At 45.1% G+C, this 26,383-nt stretch overlaps 1 protein-coding gene across 3 annotated transcripts in view; it reads right to left on the reverse strand.

The window, feature by feature from the left end:
- The window catches only part of PIK3AP1 (phosphoinositide-3-kinase adaptor protein 1), a 1,287,206-nt gene that overhangs the window by 590,862 nt on the left and 669,961 nt on the right, over window positions 1-26,383 (reverse strand). For all 3 annotated transcript variants that reach the window (XR_011268600.1, XM_069610572.1, XM_069610573.1), the window contains exon 8: window positions 7,503-7,698. Coding sequence is in view for 2 of the 3 variants with exons in the window: in XM_069610572.1 (XP_069466673.1) it covers window positions 7,503-7,698 (196 nt within the window). In the remaining variant the exon portion in view is untranslated. The remainder of the gene's footprint in view (window positions 1-7,502; window positions 7,699-26,383) is intronic.

Below are 26,383 nucleotides of genomic sequence, written 5' to 3' on the forward strand. Positions count from 1 at the left end.
ACAGGGATTTGGCATAACATTTGGGGCCTGCTATTTGGTGAAAGGACATAAAGTGGTGGCTCACTTCAAGGAACCTGGGTCTCTTAAGGCCATCGCCTTGTGGTTGCACCTTTTTTTTTAAAACTTTTCTTTATTGGCAAGAAACAGTGGCAGGCACGAAATACAGCAGAACATCAATCAATGTTAAATGTTAGGGATTGGCAAGACATGACACGTACAGCAGTATACAAAGGAGGATGGCTCAGCAGATCACTTGTCTTTTCCTAATTCAGGGTTATGCTTCAGATTGTGCATCTGATAGGGGAGAAGAAAGCAGTACAATGTCGTCTTGCTTGTTAAAGTAGCTACAGAAATCAGTCCACACGTTTTTCGGACGAGAGTTCATAGGGAGGGAAGTGATGTAGTCTTCCTCGCACATTTGGTTCCAGGTAAGGGCCTTCAGCCACATCTCGAAGGAGGGGGGGGGGTCGTCGCTTCCAGCACTGTAATATGCATTTTTTGGCTACCATAGCCCCAATGTTAAAAAATCTGGACACTTTCTTTGCCCCAGCCCCACCCCACAACCCAAACAGTATAGCAAGGGGATCAGGGCCGATCTGGATCCCCACTATCTCCGATAGGGCCTCTGTGACTGCTTCCCAGAATGGGAAAAGCGCGCAGCAGGACCAAAACATGTGGGTGTAGTCGGCCTCTGTAGCTCTACACCTCGGGCAAGCGTGGGACTGGTTTTGTGCAAATTTCCCAACCCTGCGGGGCGTGTAATATAGTCGGTTGAGAAGCTTGTACTGCATGCATCGGAATCTGGAGTAGAGTGAGACCTTTTGTGTGTGTAAACACATTTTACTCCACATGGTGTCTGTGATTGTCAAGCCCAGTTCATTGGTCCATGAGTCCTGTGGTTTATGGGGTGCGCCTGGTGCCTTTGCCATCAGCATTTTGTAGAGCGGGGATGTTATGCCCCTCCCGCTGGCCGAATTGGATATGTAGGAAATCTCGGGTGAGTCAGGGGGCTCATCTGGGTAGGAGGGCACATGGCTCGGACTGCCGCTCTTAGTCTATAGTATTGTAGTAGCTCAAGAGCTGAACCCGAGTCGCCAGGTTGCCACGTCTGTGGGGTGATGAATTTTCCTTCGGGATATAGATCGGATAGCACTCGATATCCTAGGTCAAGCCAGTGTCGCATGAGGAGTTTGTCGTGTGTGGGGGTGAGACCCAGGAAGTGGCAGATAGGTAGCCCCTTATAGTATGGGTGATGTTCAGGGTGAAATTGCAACAGTCGTCTCCATGCCATGGTTGTGGTGGCTACAGTGTCAGCCGGGGCATTGGTGTGGTACGAGCGATAGAGAATCAGGGACATTATGTTTACCTCCTCGCTTGCCAGGTTCTCAAGTTTCACATGGGGGGGTGGGTCCTGGTGTGCATACCAATATGTGGCATGTTGGGCTTGTGCGGAAATCCAATACTGGGCAAGGTCCGGGGCATTGAAGCCCCCTTTCTCGTAGGGTAAGGTCATATGTTGCCATTTCTTGCGAACCGCACCGGACTGCCACAGGAATTGGGCACATAAAGGGTGCAAGTTCGAGAAGTACTGTTTCCAGGGCCATATCGGGAAGTTAGCAAAAATGTAGAGCAGCTTGGGGACTATTATCATTTTGATTAGTGACTGCTTGCCTTATGCCACTGTGACAACTTGGACTCCACTAGCTGCTCAGACGCTGTATAATTGTCGGCCAATAAAGAGGATCTAAGTAGAGGCACCTGGACCCTGAGGTATCTGATGCCTCCAGGAGACCACGTTAGTGGAAATATTTCGGACTTAGAGTAATTTATGATAAAAGCCGAGAATGTGCCAATTTTGGTTATATCACGGATGATCGGGTCTAAGTGAACGGAAGGTCCCTGATGTAAAGGAGGACGTCGTCTGCGTATAATGATGTAATTTCCGGTGTGTCGCGCAAACGTATAACCTCACGGGTGTGTTTATCTCTGACGCCGTCAGCCATGGGCTCATTGGCTAGTGCAAATAAAATAGGGGAGAACGGGCAGCCCTGGCGAGTGCCCCTATGGAGCGTAAATGGCGACGATGTCAGGGAGTTAACTAACACTCTGGCCATGGGATTTGTATATAACAGTTTAATATAGGATAGCATGCGTGGACCGATTCCCATTTTCTGCAGCACTGCCAACATATATTGCCAGGAGACCATATCAAATGCCTTTTGGGCATCCAGGGTGAGCGCAACCGCATTGGCTTTTGGATCGATTCTGGACATGACATTAAACAGCTGACGAATATTGAGAGTTGTTAAGCGGCTGGGGACAAAGCTGCTTTGGTCTGGGTGGTCCAAGTGCAACATTATAGGGAGAAATCTGTTAGCTATTGCCTTGGCATAGGGGAGAACGGGCAGCCCTGGCGAGTGCCCCTATGGAGCGTAAATGGCGACGATGTCAGGGAGTTAACTAACACTCTGGCCACGGAATTTGTATATAACAGTTTAATATAGGATAGCATGCGTGGACCGATTCCCATTTTCTGCATGCACTGCCAACATATATTGCCAGGAGACCATATCAAATGCCTTTTGGGCATCCAGGGTGAGCGCAACCGCATTGGCTTTTGGATCGATTCTGGACATGACATTAAACAGCTGACGAATATTGAGAGTTGTTAAGCGGCCGGGGACAAAGCTGCTTTGGTCTGGGTGGACCAAGTGCAACATTATAGGGAGAAATCTGTTAGCTATTGCCTTGGCATAGGGGAGAACGGGCAGCCCTGGCGAGTGCCCCTATGGAGCGTAAATGGCGACGATGTCAGGGAGTTAACTAACACTCTGGCCACGGAATTTGTATATAACAGTTTAATATAGGATAGCATGCGTGGACCGATTCCCATTTTCTGCTGCACTGCCCACATATATTGCCAGGAGATCATATCAAATGCTTTTGGGCATCCAGGGAGACCGCAACCGCATTGGCTTTTGGATCGATTCTGGACATGACATTAAACAGCTGACGAATATTGAGAGTTGTTAAGCGGCCGGGGACAAAGCTGCTTTGGTTTGGGTGGACCAAGTGCAACATTATAGGGAGAAATCTGTTAGCTATTGCCTTGGCGAATATTTCGGTATCCGTGTTTATGAGTGAAAAGGATCTGTATGACCCACAGTCATCAAGGGGCTTACGCGGCTTGGGAAGCACGGTTATAAGGGCTTTTCGCAGGGATTGGGGCAGGTTGCCTAGGCGGAGCGATTCGGTCCAGACTTCGTGTAATCTTGGGGCCAGAATGGCAACATGTTCCTGATAAAATTCAGAGGTGAGTCCGTCCGAGCCAGGAGCCTTGCCCTTCGGGAGGGTAGAGTAAACCTCAGTAATCTCTTCAATGGAGATCAGGGCGTCCAGGTGTTCCCTGGTGGCACGAGAGATGTAGGTCATAGGGATTTGGTCAAGTAATACGTTTATGTCCTGGAGGCTGTGCCCCGCTGGGGGGAGTACAAAGCCGCATAAAAGTCTGCAAAGGCTTCCTGGATGTGCAGGTCTGACCAATGCTGGGCACCTCTCGCATCCCTAATGCTGTCGATGCAGGTTTTACCCCTTTCAATGTGGACCAGCCTGGCTAGAGTTCGTCCCGGTCTATCTCCCTCAGTATACTTCTGCGCAGCCAGGGTACGGGCATAGTATTGTATCTCCCTAAGGGCGTGGGATACAAAGATTTCCAGCTCCGATCTTATCTGTGATAGTTTGGTTGGGGAGGGATCGGAGGTATATTCCCACTCCAGTTCTTTAAGCTTGGTTTTAGAGCATTGTAGGCTGTTTATTATATCCTTAAGTACCCCGGACTCCCTGGAGATGCGCATACCTCTGATAAAGACTTTAAATGCTTCCCACCGGGTCCCATCGGGTGTGTCGTGCCGCTTGTTGTAGTTGAAAAAAGTATTGATGTCAGCTAGGATCTCAGCCTTGAAGACTATATCTCGCAGTGACTCTGATTTAAATTGCCAGGCAGAATGAGTGGGTGGGCCAGGCTGAATTTGGATCTGCAGCGTCACTGGGGAGTGGTCTGAGAGTGTGCGTGCCATTATCTGTGTATCTATGGTCTTTCCCATTAACTCGGTCGATATGAGAAACAGTTATATTCTAGATAGACTGTCATGTACAGACAAATAAAAGGTGTAATCTCTCGTGTGTGGGTAGAGTGATCGCCAGGCATCTCGTAGGTCCAAAGTGTCCATGTGTGTGCGTAGGCGTTTGGCAGCTCGGGACATGGCTCTGCTGGCGGTACCAGATCTGTCTAGAACATTATTAAGGATTAGGTTCATGTCTCCCGCCCATATAATTGGGACCCCGATATATTTCATGAGTAGGGTAGTTACTTCGTCAAAGAATTCTGGGGCATCAATATTCGGGGCATATGTGTTCACCAGCAGACACTCTGTGTTAGCCAGAAGACAGTGTAATATTACGGATCTGCCCCCCGAGTCAATGTAGCTAGTGTGCAGTGAGATTTCAACTGACTTGTGGATCAGGGTCAGCAATCCTCTGGACTGGGTGGAGTACTTGGTGTAGAACCTGTAGGGACCCCAAGTCGGTGCGAGGGATGCTGCAAGGTGTCAAAGGGCATGCGTTTCTCGAAGGAGAAGTATTTTAATTCTGTGCCTCTGGGCATATGCAGTTAGCCTACAGGCTTTTGTGAAGTTGCTTAACCACCGGACAGTCCATGTCATTAGTTTAGTGGTCATACTGTGGCACTATGGAACATCCCAACAGTGAGATCCGCCACCTTTCAGTGGTGCATTTATTGCCATTGCATCGCTGCGCCTCTTCGTAGTCACCGCCACTGCTTTCCCGGCATTTTTAATGTGACAACCCTCAACATTGACCCCCCCGCCCTCACTGCCCTCCCACAACTAGCAGTGTAGTGAAACCCGCCCAAACAGTGTGCGCAGGCGTGCCATTCACAACTTGGCACTACCTGCCCACTTGCCCAACAGGGGCACAACTGATAGCAGACCGCCTGACTCGGCATTGCAACTACAGTGGGGGTCGCCGCTGCCGTGTACCCAACTTAGCAGATCATGTGGTGCAAGGGCACCGTAATACATTCAACGGTAATATATCTCAAGATTGCAAGAAAAAACAGCATTGTGATGCATTGTAACAAACAAGGAATGAAATCATGGAATTGCAACAGAAATAGTGGTGGGGGCCTGCAGGCGGGCCGGGAGGCGGGGGCCGCCCCACCCGGGTATAATTGAAACGGTAAAGAGCGGGGTGCCGTCGGCCACGAGCCAGGGCACCCACCGCCTGTAGGATATCGAGCTGAGTTGGTGTACCATGCTATCAGGGAAGGGGAGAGGAGGGACCTTTGTCGGTAATCCCGGCATTGTACATTAGGCCCCACTGCTGATAGTAGATGTCAGCCACCTTAGTCATTTATCATTGGATTATTAGTGATCATGGTTTCATCCAATAGGCCCCGCCATTGGTAGCAGGTATCAGCCGCCTTAGTCATTGTCCATAAGGTCATCTGTAGGGTCCCCAAGCGGGATCTGTGATTCAATGATTTCTATGCTTCTTCTGGAACTGTAAAAAAATAGAGTTTGTTGTGAAAAGTAAATTTCAAGGCCAAAGACATTTCCTTTCACTTTAGAGTCGATTTTAGAATGTGGGTGTCAGAATAGTACTTTGGACACAGGACGTATTGTTTTGGACATTCTGACAAATGACCAACCCATTTGTTTTGTTTTGGTGGGAAAAAAAACACTTAGAGCAAGGACAGAGAGGCGTTTTTCCAACCCATTTTGTTCAAAAAACGTTTATAGTTAAAAACATGAATCAGCTGTGTCAGAATTTCATTCCCGACCCATCACAGTTATATCACAAACCTTTTGCACAATAAAAAGTAACATATTACATATTCCAAATTCCAAATTACAGAATGACTAATTACATAAAATCTAGATTTAAATAGCATCGCTTAATCAATATAACAATAATACAACATAGTTTTAAATAGCACAATTCATCATGTATTTACAATACAAAGATTCAAACTTAAAATTCATCAATTATAAAACTCAGAGATCGCGCTCGATGTTTATATTTCTCACAATTCTTTCAAACACCTTCCATATATAAAAGGCTGCTGATGTTATCACCAAAGAAACACCAGAGTAACCACTGCTTATTTTACCTCCACTATTGATGTTATTCTTCTTCTCCTCTGCACTCCTAATCTCTTCATTGTTCTCCACCAACCCTTCACTTACTTGCTCTTCACCACCTCCTTCCCATCCTTTTTCTTCACTAACTTCTTTACCTCCTTGTTCTTCATCACCTCCTTCACCACCTGTTTTACCTACTTGCTCCTCACCACCTACTTCTTTCTCTCCTGCCTCCCAGTCTCCTCTCTCCAGCATACTACCTTGTGCTCCACTTGACACTCAACTTCACATTTCCAACATGATCCAAAACTGGACCTCTTGCTCTTAACACCCACACACTGTCCACATGCTGGCAGTTTGTAAGGCTCCTCTGAGAACTCCCTTTCTTAGGTGAACCTGTTCATTAATGGTGCAAATGGGTCGGTTAATTTGAATTGAGACAGTTCTCCCGCAACAGTCCCTCTCTGCCACAAGCTGCTGCAGGACACAGAATGAGCCTTTAAGAAGGTTGTCTGCAATATTCAATCACATTACGAGTATGGCTGCTTCAGCTGCACTCCACCTCTCAAGGTCCCAGCAAGAGTTGGTTAATCATATTCACTGTTTGGAAAATGTAAGGTTTCTCAGCATGAGATTCCTTGCATTTCTTGTATGAATCTGGAGCATCTAAGAGGGTAATATTCTTGGGGTCAGGGTTTAGGGGCTCAATGTTCACTAGCGGCTCTAACGTTATCATGCCAGGAGTTTTGAGTGGACTGCCAGCACTTCCTTTGTGATTTGCGGGTCCCACTAAAACTGCATGGATTATGTTTGTGACCAATTGCACGAAAAGTCTTAGATGTTTCAGAGAGTTTATTCAGACTGGGAGCTTTCCTTTAAGGTACAGATGCACAGTCTTTCGCTCTGTGATAAGCCACCTCTAACTGAGGTTTTGTAGTCCAGGTGATCTTCCCCTTCCACACAACCTCAGCCCTGGTTCCAGTGTTGCATAGCGGATGGCAGCAACCCACCCTTTACCCCTATTGTCAAGCAGGGTACTTTGTCACAGCTACTGGCTTCCTGAAACCAATCGCCCAGTATGCTTTACTGAAACTCATTTCATATCACAGACCTATATTAGATGTCTTGAAACATCTGCTCGTTCCACCTACTAACAACCAGGACAAACATTATGTTTTGTTATCTGAAAACAGTATTTTGGGTGTGATCAATCACAGTGTGCAGCAATAGTAAGAAGACTCTGTTGCCTGTAGTGCATTTGACAATTGAACTTGCATACAACCGAGGTAAAAGTGAAACAACACTTTAGAGACATGATGAAAAAAGTAAATAGTTGCTTACAAAGGTCTTCTGAGGCATACTGAGGAGTTAATCCGACCATGGACTCATAGAGGTCTTCATTGCAGCCAGGGTTTAGGGAGCATTTCATTAGCAGGTCAGTGGAAGCATCAGCCATGGGTTCATAAATAGAGTCATCGTCGTCTTCCTCTTGCATCATCTCTTCTTTAATGTGGCTCTTCAGCATACCCACAGTTTCCTTTCAAAACCAAACGAAGTACAATGGGTCAATGACTCTTGCAAAACAAGATAGAATCCATTTATTACTCTACATTTTACTTATTTATATACAGGGAGGAACAAAGCTCTTTTGATCACAAAATAATGTACAATAGATAAGAAATCAAATTTGATGGGAAGCAGTGAGCTTCTTACAATCGGGGGAGCCTGAGGGACATTCTAACTAGGTTGTGGAGGGGAGTAAATGGAACCGTCACCAGGGACAATACATAAGTAGACATACAAAGATTAAGGACAACCAACATTGGACATTATTTAAGTGCAGGTGGGGGGTACAGCCAGCTGTGATCAGGATGTGACCATGATGGATGAAATGCTAGAGTGGAGGCAGAGAAAGTGAGAGATAGAGGCAGGTGAGAGGCGAGGGAAAACTGCTAGCTTAACAACAGATGAGAGGTAAGTTAAGAGGGTAACTTGGAGGTGAGGAGGTAGGCTTTTAATTTTGTTTTGAACAAACCCATGTGAACTGTTCCTGGAATGTCCACGGGAAGAGAATTCCATGCAAGTAGAGCAAGAAGAAAGAAAGAGCGGAAGCGAGAGGAAGTACAGGAAGGACAAGGAGCCACAATGATAGTCAAGGAGGCAGAGATGCGATTACGAGAAGGCTTGTAGAGTTGGAAAGAGGAGGATATATACAGTGGTGCCTTACCCTGGATATATATGTGAACGAGGAAAAGAAATGTAAATCTAGCCCTGTTTTACATCACCAGCCATTACCCATGGTGAGGGTATGAGGAAGTAGGTGTGATGAAAGGGAGTTTAAAGAGAGGCCTGGTAGCGTAGTTAATGATCTTGTCTAGAGGACAGAAAGCATAGTTGGGGAGACCAAAAAGGATGCTGGCACAATAGTCCAGTTCAGAGAAGATAAGAGTGGTTAAGAGATGCTTGGCGTTGTTGAATGGAAGGAGGTGCCCGATTCTCCTAATATTTAGGAATTTGAGGCAAGCTGCTCTTCCAGTTTTGGAGATGAAAGTAGAAAAAGTGGGAGATGTGTCATAGATGACGCAGAGGTTTCGAGCTGAAGAAGAGTAGGGGAGAGTGTCAGGTGGGAAATGGCTAGGCAGAGGAAGAGATGAGAGAGAACATTTGGCAGGGAAGAAGAGTACCTATGTTTTGGTAGAGTTTAGCATCAGAGATTGTGAAGCCATCCAATATTTCCTCACAGAGAGACAGTTGGAAATCTGATAGAGGGATCAGAGGAGACTTCAGAAAAATACAAGAAGGTCATCCACGAAGAGTTGGTACAAGAACCCAAAGTAGGAGATTAGGGCCCCAAGAGCAGAGGTAGAGAGTGTAAAGACGAGCAGACACAAGACAGAGCCTTGTGGAACACCAACAGTTAAAGGAGTGAGTTGAGAGGTGTTTTTGCTCCAAGAGACAGAGAATGGAGGAGGTGCCAGGTCGGATTCAATCCAGGCAAGGTCTTCATCGCACATCTCAAGAAGAAAGATTATTAAGGAGATCAAAGTGATCGACAGTGTCAAAGGAAGCAGATAGGTCAAGGAGAATTAGGATAGTAAATAGGTTGGAGTGCTTAGCAGAGACGATGACATTGGACACATTCATGAGAAAAGAGTCTGGTGGGTGACAGGAGCGGAAACCTCCTTGTAGGGAGTCTCGAAGGTTGTGGATGTCTAAGGAATTGGTAGGATGGTTGAACACAGGCATTTCAAGTACTTTAGAGTAGTGCGGAAGGAGAGGTACAGTGAAGAAGTTAGCCGGTAGACTTGGGTCAGCACCTTGCTTTTTTTAGGGATGACCGTGGCTATTTTGAAAATAAAGGAAAAGCAAGCGAAGTTGAAGGACAGGTTGAAGAGTTCAGTGAGGTAAGAGGCCACTAAAGGGGCAACATTCTCAATCTTGGCATTATTGAAAGCAGGAACGTGAACTATGAAAACATCAACCGCATTACATGTAGGGACTGGGAAGCCACTTCCTGATTTGTTAGGGCAGCAGCCCGCCTCTCAGCCCTTTACTGTACATCTCATTGAGGCAAGCTGGGAGAAAATGCTAAAATGTCACAGTGGTTTGTCTTGCAGCATTAATTTCTGCCCTTGTTTTTTGTTTGACATTTACATTGCTATGCTATATAATACATAAATCGCACATCATATTTATTGAATACTTTTATATGTTTCAATATTTCCAAAATATTTACATACATCTAAAGGCATATTAAGAAAAAACATATTATTGTATAACATACTTATATTGATTCGATAGCAAAGAGTATGCAAGTCTACTATTATGTCATAAATATAATATAGATATTTATGCTTCTGTTTTGAAAGAAAGGGAAGCATGACGATTGCAGCCATGTCAGGTGTTATGAACGTTTTCGCCATTATAGTATCTAGCAATAACCATGGGTTTTGCAGCATGGGCATCTCGCTATCTGGCATCTTAGATTCCCGCCACAGACACATGAGGATGGTGAAAGCTGAAAAGGGTCATCTATGACCCTTTGAGGCATTGTTTAAGGGGAAAGCTGCAGTATGGACGCTGGCAGTACCACTTGCTCTTCTATCCCTTAAAAGTGGATAGAAATGCTAATTCATTTTTTTACATTTCACAATGCCAGAATCATTAAGGGCCCAACACTCCAAAATTAGGTCCCAGCGCCAACATTAATGTAAGGGGTTTGCTCCTGGCATTGCCTTTGCGTTATTTATGCTGGTGAACAGTTTCCGTAAACGCCGATGTCATCTTTGTGAAAAAGGTGACGTGCTAACTTTGAGGTCCGAGGTAGCCTGTTAATTCTTTTTAAAAATGAGGCATACAAAAAATACATCCACTGTGCTATGCCCCATTTTTGGAGAATGGGAACATTATTTGTTAAATAAAACGAGTGATGTGATTTTAATTTGGTTCCTAACAATATTTCTTTAAAATAGATGAAAGTTGTTATGAATTTACTATGAATAAATATATTTATGAAATACCTTCACTTTTGCAAGCAGGAATGAGCATATGCTAGTCTCACCTATTGCTAAGGGTCCCTAGAAGCTGTGTTGCAAATGAAACATGCATATCAACCTGATAACATTATTGGATGATATGACAAGGTCAGTAACCTGACCTTGACAAGAGGAGATAGAGACCCCTCTCATTCTGTGGTGTGAGGCCTACCAGTGTGGAAGCTAGTGCCATTCCTACTCTAGTGGGGGAAGGAGTCAGTTGAGAGGATCCGGGGTCCTGCCCTCAGTCCCACTGCCTCACAACAATGTTGGTCAGTTTTTCTCTTTTTCCTTCGGACCATATCAAGTGTCTGCCAAAGTCTGGGCAGACCACCTGAAAGACAGCAACCCACCAGCGCCTGCTATCAGACGACTCCAGAAATCAGGTGGTCAGCAGAGGGAGAGAGAACTGCTCCTCAGGGAAAGGTCAGAAAGCTGGCACAGTGGCAGGAAAGTCACGCACCCATCGCCAACACCAGAATATGCCATGCCCTAAAACCTGTACCAGGCCTGCATCAAATAAAACCACTACAAACTTGCAGTGAACAGCCTTTTGTACAAAACTGTTGTGTACTTACTATGGATTCCGGCGCAACGCGGCCCCCCTAATATGAACTGGGGCACTCTGCAATGCAGGCCACTATTGTTGCCGCAGGGCGGCCCGAACAGAATAAAGGGGTGGGGCTTCCCCCTATTTGTAATTTGTGCCCCATGTAACACCTCGAGGGCAGGGAAATCAGGACAAGATTGGCTATGCAAGGAGTCCCAATGGCAGAAGAAAGGGGAGGATAAAGCTGAGGACAGGAAACTAAAAGGTGTGGGTTATTCAAGTGAGGTCAGAGGAGAAGGAGGTGGTAGACCAAGAAACCAGCAGTAGGAAGGGCAGTAGACTGGAGTGTCAAGGCGTTTTGGAAAAAAGGTGAGGTATTGGTTGATGAGAGTAAGTGCTACTTTGTGGTGCATGTACCTGCAAGAGAAGTGGGTGAGAGTGTTAGAGGAAGTGTAGATAGTGAATGGGAACTGATTGTGAGAGTTAAAAGAGGGTGGCCCTCATTACGACCCTGGCGGAGATCCATGGTGCAATTTGCACCATGGACCATGGCGCAGAGCTGCCAACTCCGCCATGGGGGTTGGCGGACTTACCGCCCCATTCCGACCTTGGCGGGGCGGTAAGTCCCCAATCCCCATTTACCCTTCCCCATTCCCATTTTTGCCCCATAGGGTATAATGGGAGTGGGGAAGGCGTTAATTACGCCACCGTAGATTACGGTGGCGTAATTAACGAGGGGTCCCGTAGTGCCATGGATTTTTCCGCCCGGAAAGTCCGGGCGTAAAAAATCACCATGGCGCTACGGAAAGTCCTAATCTGGCGGAGAGGTACGCCATGCATTACGCTGGCGTAAACCCCTCTCCGCCAGGGTCGTAATGATGGGCCGGTGACTGGGTAAAAGGTGGGGAAGAGTAGTAATAGTAGTGTGGAGAAAGGAGAGTAATAGTATTGTGGAAAGAGGAAAGTAGTAGCAGTGTGGAAAGGAAAGAGTAGTAGTAGTATTACTGTGGAGAGGGGTCGTAGTATTAGTAGTATAACACAGGTCATAATATACATTTGTAAAACCATGGGTAAAATTTGTTGATGAAGTAATATTTTAAAACTTCACTCCAAATGATACATAGAACGTTAACATAAATGTGTAATAATTGTAAATATGCGTTAACATTTTTGAAAATGCAATCCATTGTTTTTAAAGAGCTATACGTCTTGAAGAAAAACGTGTTCATAATAGAGTACAGTGCAAAAGGCCTCAGTGCACGTTCAGGGGTGTTGTACGTTTCTGGAGGCAATTACGTTAAAACCACTTTTTTTGCTAACAGAATTACTGCCAGTTCTCTCTCATTGCTGAATTTGGACCTTGGAGACAAAGTGAATGATTAACATCTAGCTACAATCTGGATGTAAATCCTCCACTTTCCCTCCCAAAACGGTCAAGTTTACTGCAACAGAATTACCATTCACAGTAAATTTGAGGATGTCCGCATGGAGTCCTATACGTCCCAAAAATGGGGATCAACGCCACAATACCATCACTTGTAATCCTATGATAAATCCACGGGAGTGAGTGGTAGTAAAAGTAAACGATTTTGGCAGTAATTCTAACAGAGTTACTGCCGATCTTGTAATGAGGCTGAAAGTTAGGAATATCTTATGTAGGACTGTGACATAGTACAGAAGGACTATGTGCAATAAGGATTATTGCAAGTAACTCTGCTGATGTTTTGTTGGAGCAGCTAATTTGATTCTTGGTCTATCACACATATCAGACCTAGCACTCAAAGTGATGTTGTATATTATGTGCTTGTTGCTTTCCAGGACGATTGATTACTATTAATTTTCTATAAGTGTTTAATTATATTTTTTATTAATTTGTTTATGTATTCCACTTTTAATAAACTTCATTTTTAGCCCCCTTTGGATATGTTGTGAAGGTTAGATTATTGTTAGAAACAGTGCTAGGGCATTTAGGTGTGAACCTGCTGCGCTCATCACTCTAATAAGGCAACAAAAAAATGCCAAATATCTGCTGCAAGTGATCATGTAAATAGGGTCTCAATGCCCCAGAAACAGTGAAAATACACTGCGCTGATTGATAAAATTAACACAGACTTATTTTAATTAACCAAAACAGCCAACACGTGTGTCGTCCTTCAGTCTTCTTTCGGGCAATTTGTAATCTGTTTGATGGTGAGTACCATGAGCTGAGCAGTTAGAAAGACCTGTAATTGTGCCAATAGAAACATGGATCGTTTACAGTCCTTGCTGTAAAAGTGCGTCTGTAACACGCTAATGTCGCTGCACCAGTGCGGAAGAACAACTACTACATAAACAAGCTTTTCCGCATGTGTCCGCGTCACATATTAAAAGAAGAAAATGTAAGTACCACTGGATTAAAATCAAGGTGGACATAGTAGGGATCATTATTACTCTGTAATATATGCCTCCAAGTATTAATCTAGTAAAATACTTGATGAAGTAAAAAAACAAGTTTAAATCATCAGGCTGTCTACGTTACACTGGTGGTGAATCCAAATCAGAGCCAGCATTATCTACTCCTCACATCCACCCATCTCTTAATTCTGTAGTTTGTGTTACCATAGCTGTTAATTCCCTCCAATAAATTTCATCCTTGATACAATAGCAATTCGAACAACTGGCTCATTGAAATTACATGGAGAATTTATTTTCCTACACAGTAGAATTCTACTAGCTGGTAGAGGGAAAAGCAATGGGGTGACTTTTGCTCCCCGCCTGGCCAATCTATATGTAAATATATATGAAATATGCATATATACAATTCATCACATCCATTAAAGAACATGAATGTGTGGAAACACAATATAGATATTTTTTTTATATGGACTGGCGATAAGGGTTATTAGGGGCCTTTTTGAATGGATGAATATATCTTAAATCGACATCCAAACTTCACCCATGAACAACTTTCAGGATATGGCGATGCATCTGACTGTAATAATCTACAGTCGCAAGCGTATACTGAACCGCAGACCAGAATACCTTGTATTCAGCTTTCACCCGCAATCTCATAGTCAAAACTCACAGTTTTGACACTTTATAAGAAACAGGCAGAACTGTAGATAGGATTTAAACTATGGAATACAATCTTTTGCATTCTAGCAAAAAAGCAATCAAAGTGGCTACCTGATATAAGTGTTGAAGAGAACACACAAACATGCTAGAAATACTGTAATAGAACCGGATCCATGTGATTTTAACAAATCCAGAAAAACGAAAACATTTAAAACAAATATGTTTTGTTTTCCAATTTGGGAGGGTCCACCTAAGGCGCCTATTTCCCCAGCTTTATTACCCCAACACAAGCCCTTTCCCCACCCCTTTTAATCGCTTATCCCACCTCCATATATACCCATATATACTTTTAACAAAAAAGGCGAAATGTTTTAGTTATTTGGGGTTTGTTATTAAAGTGATTTGTTATTGTAAATTCGTTGAAATCACTGTATACCATTAGGAACCTTTTGGAATAATACCAACAAAGAAAGCAGTTAGGCCATGATAACATTTTGAGTCAGATACAGAAAAGTATAACATGCAACTGTAAAATCCTGAGTATAGGAACACAGAGCTTTAGATATAGAGGAAGTACCAAAATAAGGATCAATTGGTACGTCAGTGAAAGCTCCAGTGATATACCAAAGTACACTTTGTGGCCTTCCATTGGTGATGGGCCAATCACACTGCAGACAATGAGTGTTATCCTTTCACCATAAAAACGACAGAACTGGCTGGCTTCACCATACTGTTAAAACCGAAGGATTGTAGTAAATGCAACACAGCGGGAGAAGTCTACATTATTAAATGCCACTGTAGGAATAACCGCAGTGGCACAGGATTCCTATCATCAGAGTTACTTTATTATAAGAAGGAAGGTCTTCCATTAGCCAACCATTTCTGGGTGTATCATCATTATCCGGATGATATCTGGTGAAATGTACTAAAATAGTGAAAATCAATCCCAAAAAGATTGGGAGGAATTGGGAAAACTTCCACCACAAACATGAATAGATAAGAATACACTGTCTACAAAGTCATAAATTGGCTGTGTCTTGCACTTAATGCACAAATACAGGTAACAATGCCATGAGTTTGAAAGGCATTTCGAAAGCTCATAGATAAAAAAAAGACCAGATATTGAGAGTGGGAGAAGCAGAAAAGTCCAACTGAAAGAACAAATTATTCATAAAAGGGGTATGAATAACCATTTGGTCTCATGAGCTGAGAGAGAAAGTCCCACAGTGTTCACAATCGTTAGAGGCAAAGTATTGAACAGGCAAAAAAGGTTCAAAAGACAGCCCCCATGTAGAGGGTATATTTAAGTCACCATTAAGTAACGCGCATTGATAGCAGAGAGTATTTTATGTGATCCAAGGGTGGAAAGGAACTTTGATGAAGAAAACAAATGCAATTCCCTGCTATGCCTGGAGTGGCATTCAGCGAGTCTTGACTCCCGAGATCAAGTGAAGCTAAGGAGGGCATGAGTCATTTATAACCCTATGTAGATTAATAACATTTACCAAGCATTATGTCAAAAATATCATGACCAGAGAAGAATGAAACAAGCACCTTCTTGTTCTCTTCCAGGAACAAAAGCAATCTTCTATATCAGTCCTGAAGGGTTTTCTCAGTGACATTTTGGCAGATGGTACAGTCCTCAGTTTTATGGGGATCCAAACAGTAAATACATTCTTTGTGGGGTCCCTCCAAAAGACGGTTTTCTTTCCAGAAGTGGGGCAGTCCTTAATGAGGTACATCTTTGATTTGCAGGTCTCCTGGGACCTACCTTTCTCTGCCATGATGAATTGAGGTGTGAAAAAACAACGTTTTCACAGTCCAGGGTCTAGCTCTTCGGGAAACAAGGATGCTAGAATGTGCCGAAGGTAGGGCTTAACCGATTTTGTGGCAAAAGGTGCTAAAAAAGGCTGTTTTAGCGGTAAGTATTTTTTTTTTAAACTCGGATAGTTAAGGAGGATTCCCTGTCACAAGACCTGCGGTAAAGAATCTGAAAATGGATGCTCTAGGTGGCGCTAAGACTCTGTCAACCACATTGGTTTAGGCATAAAGGACCAAGAATGAAGTGGAGAGCCTACAAAAGTGAATTCTCTCTATGGTTTGTATGCCATGTATTGCAATGGGGATTTGTGATATATATACCAGGGGAATCCCACTCTGACGACCAGGAATATGCAAGCATGTGAATCTATGAAAGATCTAATGCTGGAGAAGCAATTTTCCCTCAACGTCAGTTGAGCATTTAAGATGGCAAGCAGAAAGGTGCTGGTCATCGGACAGCCACCAGAAGGGGATACATAGCAAAACAAGGTGTGTGCACGTGTGGCTGTTTAGAAATTAGGGAGAGGAAAAAGATGCTGTATGGTTAAAGAGTCATACGTTGTTCCTGCAAAGATAAATTATAGCATACATAGGCTGGGGTAATTGGGTAGAGTGAAAGGACAAGAGAGACTGAACAAATAAAGCTAGATATAAGGAATTCCCCATCTGCAGGTTAAACTGAATTGGGATTGAGTGTGTTAATAAAGCCATAGACTAGAAATGCAAATATATAAGAAACAACGTATCTCAAGATAGATTTAACACTGTTAATAACCGATGCTAAGCGGAGGTTCATGTTTTGGGTGAAGACACATTGGGCATCATTACGAGTTTGGAGGTAATCCTGGCGCTATTAGCGCCATGGCTGCCCCCAAACCCTTACAGATTCCGCCCTGGTGAATGGAGCTATTACCGCCCCATTCCAAGCAGGGGTGGTAATTCCCCATTCACCAGGGCCCTTCCCCATTCCCATTTGAGCCCCCATAGGGCTCAATGGGAATGGGGAAGGCGCTAATAACGGTACCGCAATTAGCGGTACCGTTATTAGCTCCAAAGTCCCTTTGCAGGTCCTGTCCTTAACGCCTGGTAAAACCAGGCGTTAAGGGAGGACTCGCAAAGGGACCTCGGAATAGGGTGGTAAGGGATTACCGGCACCGGTGCCCTTACCGGTGCCGGTAATCCCTTACCGCCCGGGTCGTAATGAGGCCCATTGACTGGGCATTTTTAACTGAGTGCGGACAAACTCCTGAGGAATTCTGTAAATAGTGTATGCAGATGAAATGTGTTGATGTAGACCATTAGAATAAGGGATATTTGATTATGCCATCTCACCCATAACTCATTTAGGGGATATTGTTTTAATCATGAGAATGGCTGATGAGGTTTATTTGGCACAAGAATAAAGAGACATAATTGGCTACACAAGTGCCTAATTTCTGAAGGGGGACACTTTCTAGTAATCTGCTCCTGCTGTGTATGTGCTGTGCCTATGATGTAAGCTTTTGCAATGTGTGGAATGTTGTGTCTTCAGTGTTCCCCTGGTGTCAGATGCCTTGGTGGAAGGCACTGGTGGTTTTTCTTTCTCTATACCAGTGAACTTACCTGAATAAAGGGACTTACCTGAACCCACAGTGTCGGGCCTCCCTCTCTCGACATCCTTCTTCCTGGAATTTACCTATGTACATGATTGTAACACACTGCATGGGATATTAGTAAGTTGGTTGTTTGATTTTTTATCATGTCTACAACATAAACTAGTGCGGGAACTACTAGGTAGCTGGCACTACACCCAGTGACCTAGCATAAGCAACTCCATTATAAAGAAACAGGTATATGGGATGAGTAGACAACTCTGGCTCTGATGTGGAAGTTATCTAAAATTCCAGTGGCTGAGTGAAATGGGCAGCCTGATGATTTAAATAGGGCATTCCACCATGTCCTAGGTTTAGGATCAATATCCTGCATAAAATCAAGGCTTACAGTCCACTCGCAAGATGTTAATGAAAGTGGCATAAACTATAACCAATAATAACATAACATGCTATGAATACAAATACACAGCAGTACATACATTCAACCACGGCAGGTCGGCAAGGCTCAACAGAAGCAATAAGACAGACCCCTGGAATACACTCGCCTCAAGAAAACAGGTTGCGAAGCACCACTTGTCTGACACAAGACTCCTCCTTGAAATTCCTGTCAACACAGAAGAATCTTGTGAAGGTGTGAGCAGACCTCTATGCAGCAGCCTGGCAGATATCCAGCAGGGTAACACAAGAGAGTAACACTGTCGTAGATGCGATTGCTCTGGTGGAATGGGCCCTCAATCTGCCTGGCAACGGCTTGTTGGTCAGCTGATGGCAATGCATGATGCAGCTGGAGAGCCATCCATCTGGAGATGGACACATTAGATAGGGCCTTCCCATGACCCACACACCCAAAGTTTACAAAAGCTTAGAAGTCTTTTGAAAGTCCTTGGTGCGTGTAACATATAATTTCAAGGCATGCGCCAAGTCCAGCGAGTGCAAAGACCTTTCAGTAGGCGAAGCAGGGTTTGCAAAGAAAATTGGCAGTACCAAGGTCTGTTTGAATGAAAGTCTGACAGGACCTCCGGGCATAAAGAAAGGATGAGTCCTTAAAACCACTTTTGTTGAATGGAACGACAAATATGGAGACTAACTTGAGTGAGACTGTATTTCACCAACCCTTCTGGCAGAGGTGATAGCCACGAAGAACGCGATATTCTAAGAAAGAACCTTCAAGGGGGCCCAATGCATAGGTTCAAATGGCAGACCAATGAGATGGAGAATACCAAATTATGCTCCCACACAGTGGATGTAGCCTTCACTGGTGGAAAAGTCCTGAAGAGGCCTTTGAGGAATTCTTTGATGTGTCTATGCGACTACAGGGGGAGCTTGTCCAGAGTCCGGATGTACCGAGAGATGGTTGCCAGGTATTCCTTGATTGATGCACATGCAAGGCCAGCCTTGGCAAGCGAGAGCAAGTAAGGAAGAAGTTGTGGTTCCGTGATGCGCCCTGGAGAGAACTTCTTCAACCAGCACCATACTGTAAAACGCATCCACTTGTGCTTGTAACAGGCAAGTGTAGATGGAGCCCAGACCTTAGCCAGAATGCTTTTGCATTCGAAGGGCAGCGAGTAGTGTCCAAACTCTAGGACTGCAGGAGCCAGGCCATTAGGCTCAAAAACGCTGGATCATGGTGCGGAATGGACCTTCCTTCCCTGGAGAGCAGGTCTAGTAGAGGAGGCGGCCTCAATGCTGGAGCCACCAAAAGGTGAAAGAGATCTGGGTACCAGATGTACCTTGGCCACGCGGATGCAATGAGGATCATCTTGCAACGGGATATTTTGAGTGTGTTGATCACACAAAGCAGCAACAGTGTTGGTGGGAATGCGTACAGGAACCTGCCTTCCCATGTGATTGAGAAGGTGCCCCCCAGACTCCTTACTTGAGGGAACCACTGGCAAACCGCTGGCACTTGGTGTTGGTTGCTGTAGTGTACAGGTCGACCTGAGGCTGGCCCCATTTGCTGAAGATCAGAGACACCTGAGCTTGCGGAGCTCCCACTCATGGCAGGACCGCAGCTCCCTGCTGAGAGTGTCCGCGATGGTGTTTTGAATACCTGCCAAGTGGAACGTGACTCAAAATATCCGCTGAGCAATGGCCCAGTGACACAGGTTCTGTGCCTCCAGGGAGAGGACAGGAGAACATGTTCCGCCCTGTTTCTCGTTGTAATACATTGCGGTTGTGTTGTCCATGAAGATCCGGACCACCTTTCCCAAATTTGCAGCTTGAAAGACTTGAGAGTCCAAAACACTGTCCGCAGTTTCAGGACGTTGTTATGCAATGACTTCTCTTCTTGGTGCCATAGTCCCCTGGCGTATTATTGGCCTGTGTGGGTGCCCCAACCATCCAGAGAGGTGTTGTAGTGACCATTTCCTGATGCGCTGGGGTCCTGATGGGACCCCTTGAAAAGATGTCAAGGCAAATGGACCACTACCTCAGGGATTTACCGAACATTTGATTGAGGACCACCCTGTTGTTCCATGAGCAGGAGGTCTGCTTCCACCTGCCATCCAGGAACTCTTGAAGAGGCCTCATGTGCAACTTGCAATGAGGGACCATATGGATTATAATTATAATCAGTGGTCGAAGTGGGTGGGAGCGGTCGGGAGCGGTGCACCTCTTCTTCTTTTAATTACGTTTTACTGTTCCTATACTTTTATTTTAAAAAGAAACCATTCTGGAATGGTTTAGTCTTAAAATAAAAGTGTAGGAAGAAGTTGAAACTTGCACTTTAAGTGCATTGCACTGAACGTTCCCTTAAACAGCAGGAGCATGTGTTTTGGTGTTTGTATTGTGTATGGGAGGGGCATGGCAGTGGGGTTTGTGGGGAGTGGTGCAAGCCAGCAGGGAACATAGTTCCACTACTTATTTTTGTACCCTTTGAACACTGATTATAATTGTTAATTTATAACGCTCTTAATACCAGCAGCGGTTTCTAAGCACAGGATTGGGATTTGAACCTGTGTTGTGCTGTATTGTCTTGCTTCCAAGACAAACGCGCAGCCCCTGAGCTATCCTTCCCGCCCATTCAAAGAAGACATAATCCATGATAGGGATTTGATGGACCAGACTGTCGCCACTCCGACAGAGGATAGCCTTTCGACCTTTTCTAGGATGGCACGTATCCTTTCATCCGATGGAGCTGCCTCTATATGTCTCCTGAGTAGTGGAACAAGAGGGCTGGCAGTAGGAAAGGCTGAGTACCTTGGAAGTTCAGAAAACCTTTCCTTCCTGGGAGCGAAAGGTCTGCCTCCTTTGTTGCAGCGTGCCCAGAGAGCGTGCTGTCTCTGTGTCTGTCTTGATGATAAGAGACTTGTCCATTGCCTTGCCGAAAAGGTTAACCCTGTTGAAAGGCATGTCAACCACCTTGGCTTGGATGTCCTGCCTAAATTGTATGGCCCTGAGCCAACCTTGACAGCGTAGGGTGACTCCGTTGCCCATCTACCAGAAACCGGAGTCAGCAATGTCAAGGGCGACCATGATTACATGGTCAGATGCCACTTGCTCTGCCTGAAAGATGGCCATGGCGTCTGCTTTTTTGTCCATTGCCAGGACATCAATGATGTGTCCCAACTTGTACCAGAGTTCTCTGTCATAGCATGCAAGGATGGCTAGGGTGTTGGCGGCATTGACTAGAGACGCTGCAGTGGTAGTTATGCACTTTCTAACTGCATCCAGCTTGCTTCCTACCAGGTCAGGTGGAACTGAGCAAGAGGATGATGGATTAGACAACCTCTTCCTCGCAGCATCCGAGACTACTGAGTCTGGCTTGGGTGGCCTCTGAGGCATTTAGGAGCTGTATTCGGCACCCTATATTTCTTCTCCAGCCTCTCCTTTTTAGTAGGCACAGAAAAGGGTTTTTGCATCACCACCAGCCCATCTTCCCAGAGGTCACCCAGAAGCGGGACTAAGACCACAGTCTCACTGGAGGATTCAAAGTGCTGGAAAAGGAATCCCTCCTTCTTTTCCTTCAGAACCATGTTGAAAAGCTTGGCTGCCTGGGAAATCATCCCCTGGAAAGATCCCACTTCATCCCGGGAGAGTCACTAGATGGTAGCTCTACATCTGGCGACTCACCGTCTGCAGGGACGTATTCTTCAAGCTCATCCGTACCCTGGGTACCATCTGTATCCGGGTTGGTGTCCATATTGGTGTCTGTTCCTGTCAGGACCAACTCCTCTACAATAGAGGGCTGTGGAACTGGAGGTGGCTGCGGGATCACAGGCACTGGAGGAGGTGGACTGGCAACCAGAGCTGAACCCAGAAACATAGGAGGACCAAGAGCCACAGGCAGTAGTTGCTGCTGAATCTTTGAGACCAGAGTGGAGATTTAACAAAATGTCCAAAGAACCATAATTTGGCAATGTATCTCTCGGAGTCAGAGGAGTCAAGATTGGTGCATGAGGCCAGGGGCCCATAGGGCGAGTAGGCTGAAGCGAGTAGGCTGAAGCAATTGTGCAGGCTGTGGAACCAGCCGTGGAAGCAAGCCAACACCACCTTCCAAAGGGTGTGGGACAACATCTTCAAATACTTCATCCCCACTCTTCACCCTCTGACAGGATGGAAGAAACAGAGACAGGGGTGGGAGAGAGGGGATGTGGCAGGCAGCTGAGTGGTCCTTGTGGGCTTTGACAGAAAAGAGCGACCTGGTGATGCCTTCCTCTGTTTGCTGGAACTTCTCAACAAGGTGCCTAGCAAAGGCGCACTTGGAGAAGGTAGTGCGGATGGAACAGTCCCAGTTGGGACTGATGGAGGCCTTGGAGGCAATGCTACCCTTGAAATAGCGATCGTGACTGTAAAGACAGAAACCGGTACTGGCGGCCTGGTGGACGGTGTCATCGACAGAGAATTCGTCGACGATGATGATGATGATTTAGACAACGGGGTTGGTATCATCAATGAGGACGTCGTCGGGTTTGTTGATAAGGATGCTGTTGGTGAGAATGAATGATGCTTCGTCGACGGAGTTGATGGTGACTGAGTGGACGATCTTTGAACCTCCGAAGAGGGGGTTCCCTTTGTGCCTGTCGCCGATCCAGATGACTGAGACGTTGCAGCCGCGGTGCTCGGCGATGAGGAAATCGGAGCGTGTGACTACTTTGCCTTTTTAGGTACCTTCCCTTTGGAAGTGTCCTCAAAGGATCTCGGCCTCTTGCCAGGGGGAGTATGCTCCTTAGGCGTGCTAGCCCTGGCAGAGGCATGATTGGGCATAGATGCTGAGTCAGAAGCCTTACCTTCCTCCAGCCATGACACAAGCCTCCAATGGCAATCCTTCCTCGTCTTAGTGCAGAAAGACCAGCAGATGGGGCATTCCTCCACCTTGTGGTCAGGGTGCAGGCAGTTAATACACTTTTGGTGGTGGATTTCAATGAAGACATTCTTCTGACCGCATCTGGAACAGGCCTTGAAGAGGCTCTTCCTCTCGCCTCCGGTATGGCATGTGTACTAAGCCCAAAACTCAGTTTGCGGCCTCACCTAGTGTAGCGATTCGACGGAAGGTGGGATCGACCGGGAACAGTGATGTATTGAAGAAAATTTGAATAAAATCTATCAAAAATATGCAAAATACTGCAGGACGCCGAGGAATAAAACTCTTGGACTCCCAACACAAAAAAGTGCTGTAAGAATCTGAAGGTGGCCACCAGGGCTGGAGCTAAGGAGGACGAGTGTCATTGGTTGGGGCAGTATGACTCAAAGTGACAACAATAGGCAATGCAAGCGACAATGCAGTTTTTAGCTTAAAGCTAAACTGCTTGATTTTACAGAGGATTCCCAGCCTGACAACGGGTAACATTCATAGCATGTGAATCCATGCAAGACACAAGGCTGGAGAATCAAGCATCTTTTTGTGTTTAATGTGATAAAAGGTGGGCTTAGCTTGAGGAGTCTAAGAATCCCACTTCGTCCCTTATTTTTGGGTGAAGACTTTTTGACCAGGACCCAGATAGGCAGGCACATTTACCACAACTGTTATCTATTAGAGTAGGTCTTTTGGCCCATTTGGGCAGCTCCCTTGGGCTTTGGCTAAATCTACACCCCTTAGCTTCAAATCTCTGGCATTTGAAAACAAAAAAAACAAAGAATTGCCAAGAATCACTGGTAGGTGGACATATCTAGCAGCACCAGGATATTATTAGCACACCTGGATACATTTGGCAGCATCAAAGAATGTATTAGCTAAATCAAAATATTTAGAGGAGCACCACCAGCGTGTGGTTTCTGTGGAACATGGGCTGAGATCAGAGGTTTCAGCCCGCGATCCGCAGGACCTGATTGCCTGTGCCCCCCGCCCATGGGGCTAATTGCCATTGTTTTCAGAGGTTCTTTTCAGAAAAGCCTATAATACTATGGGTCTTTATCAAATACACTTGTAAACATGCACTTTAAAATGCACCCAAGGCTTACATTTTTTAAATCTTTTCAAGTAGATGGGTGGAGATGGCTGGAATCAGCCCACGTCTCAATGAAGAGTCAAAACTTTTTCCAGGGCTGTTTCTGGTTCTTAACCCACCTGTGCAGCCATAAATCATCACCTCGGCACAACGGATGTAGGTTGGGGCGGCAGAGTGAATATGCTGCGTCACAACTCACAGCCATATTTTCCTATCATTTGGTCCCAGTGTGGCAGGACTGACCACCAAGCATTAGCAAAGCCAACAGATTAAGGATTTTGTTTAGGCATGGCATAGGAATTTAACAGACCCTTGCATAATAGTACTATCTCACCATAGCGATAACTGGTGTTAGGACAGTTTTTCTGAAGTGCAACCCAGGGCTTAATAAAACCATACAACTGAGACAGTACAAAACTCCACTCTTAGTATAAGGCTGCACCACCTGAGCATTTGGTAGCGTGGACAGAGCAGCCAGGCTTATCTTTGGAGGGTGAGAGGGATGTAGGAAGGTACAAAGAACCACTTAGTAAACCAACCTGCAAGTATACTTTTCTTTTTTTATTATTTATTTTACTATTTGATTTAATTGCATAGCAATTTTTACAAAGAGCATATTTAAAGTCTATGCTCAAGACAACTTGTCCCTCCATTTCATCTGGTGTAGGCCATTAAATTGAGTTAAGATGTGTCCATCTCTCCTGATGGATCTTCAGTGTTCAAATCCAAATGTCTAAAAAAACTGGGTGACACCAATCACACATCTGGCGTCCTCCCCACTTGAAAGCAGTGCCCAAAGTTCATTATCGTCCAAGATAGAGTAATTTGTTAAAGCTCTTGCTAGGTATTTTGACATGGCCTCTTTTAGGGAGCTGCATGCCAACAGCAGATGGCGGCTGGTTTCCACCCTTTCTTGGAGCAGAATCGACAGGTTGCAGAGTCAGATTGTTTTCTCAAGGCCTGAATTTCAGTATACTTTTCTGAATAGTGGAACACTCATTCAAGGGATAGTAGAAACCTATAGCCATATTCAGGATAACACACAGTTATACTAGGTGAGTAAGACCTGTTGGTGTAATATACAATTGCAGTTGCTGTTCAGCTAAGTGGAGCACAGACTAAGGTAAGAAAGAACTCTTTACACTAATTCAGGATTGCACCAGGTAGACCAAGTTCAGCTACACCTACAGAACACTTTGTAACAATGGCACACAGCTATTCTAGACAGGGACACAGACTAAGGTAAACAATAACTTTAAAAACGTATTTTAGGATGGCCTAAGGCATACCAAGGTAAGTCAAACCCGTATACTGTTTACAGGATCTACCAGCAACTGAAAGGTAGGTATAAACCTAAGACTGTTTTAGCATCTGTATACAACAGACCAGGGAAATCCAAACCCAATGGCACACTTTATGAATGACTCAATGTTATTCAAGGTAGGTAAACCCCAAGGCAGACTCAGTTTAGACAGGCTATACAGCAGGTCAGGGGAAGCAAGATCCAGTTGGTGAACTTACACACTAGTATTCCAGAAGAAATAGCTAATTGAAGCCAACAGCATTACTTTTGGGAAGAGGTACAACATATTCACAGGTAAGTAAAATAACCTTACATACACCTTTCAGAATGGCACAACACACATTCAAGGTAAGTAATGTTCAGGGTGTCTCAAACCCCGCCCTCCAGCATAAGCCCAAGATGATGGATGCCACCCACTGAAGCAGCCGACAGACGATACCTGGATGACATCACCAAAGTAATCATGAAAATGTGACATGGCTGAACACACCTGCAGAGACATCGGAAAAGCGATGATCAGCTAAATGGAAGCCACAGTTGCATTGAAAAGAATTGGGAAAGCTCAAAACACAGTGCTGAGGCCTGATACACTGACTTTCCTGAGACATGTGATGTAGGTCTGGTAGCATGTTTAGCCCTAAGAAGGACACTGGGGAAGAGGGCTCGATTCAGCTGAAAACATACCGCACCTGCAAAAAGGCTGCATTTTTACAGTCCCTGAACAAGTGACCTGGAGCTGGGGAACAAAGCCCATTCAGACAGATAGAGGTGTTTCCATCAAATTGAAGACAGAAGAAATGCAACACAACATGAAGATGGAGAATGGATTGTCCTTGCTCAAGGTCTGGGCATGAAGGGATTTCCCTTGAGTCTATCTCTGTTTACCTAACAACAATTCAGTAAGAACTTTTGTAACTGTTCACTCTCAGAGTTCAGTTACCAACCAACTCATTTACAAGTAAGTACATGATGCAACACTTG

The sequence above is a fragment of the Ambystoma mexicanum genome, chromosome 8, assembly GCF_040938575.1.
Source record: "Ambystoma mexicanum isolate Mex_15411 chromosome 8, UKY_AmexF1_1, whole genome shotgun sequence".
NCBI lineage: Eukaryota > Metazoa > Chordata > Amphibia > Caudata > Ambystomatidae > Ambystoma > Ambystoma mexicanum.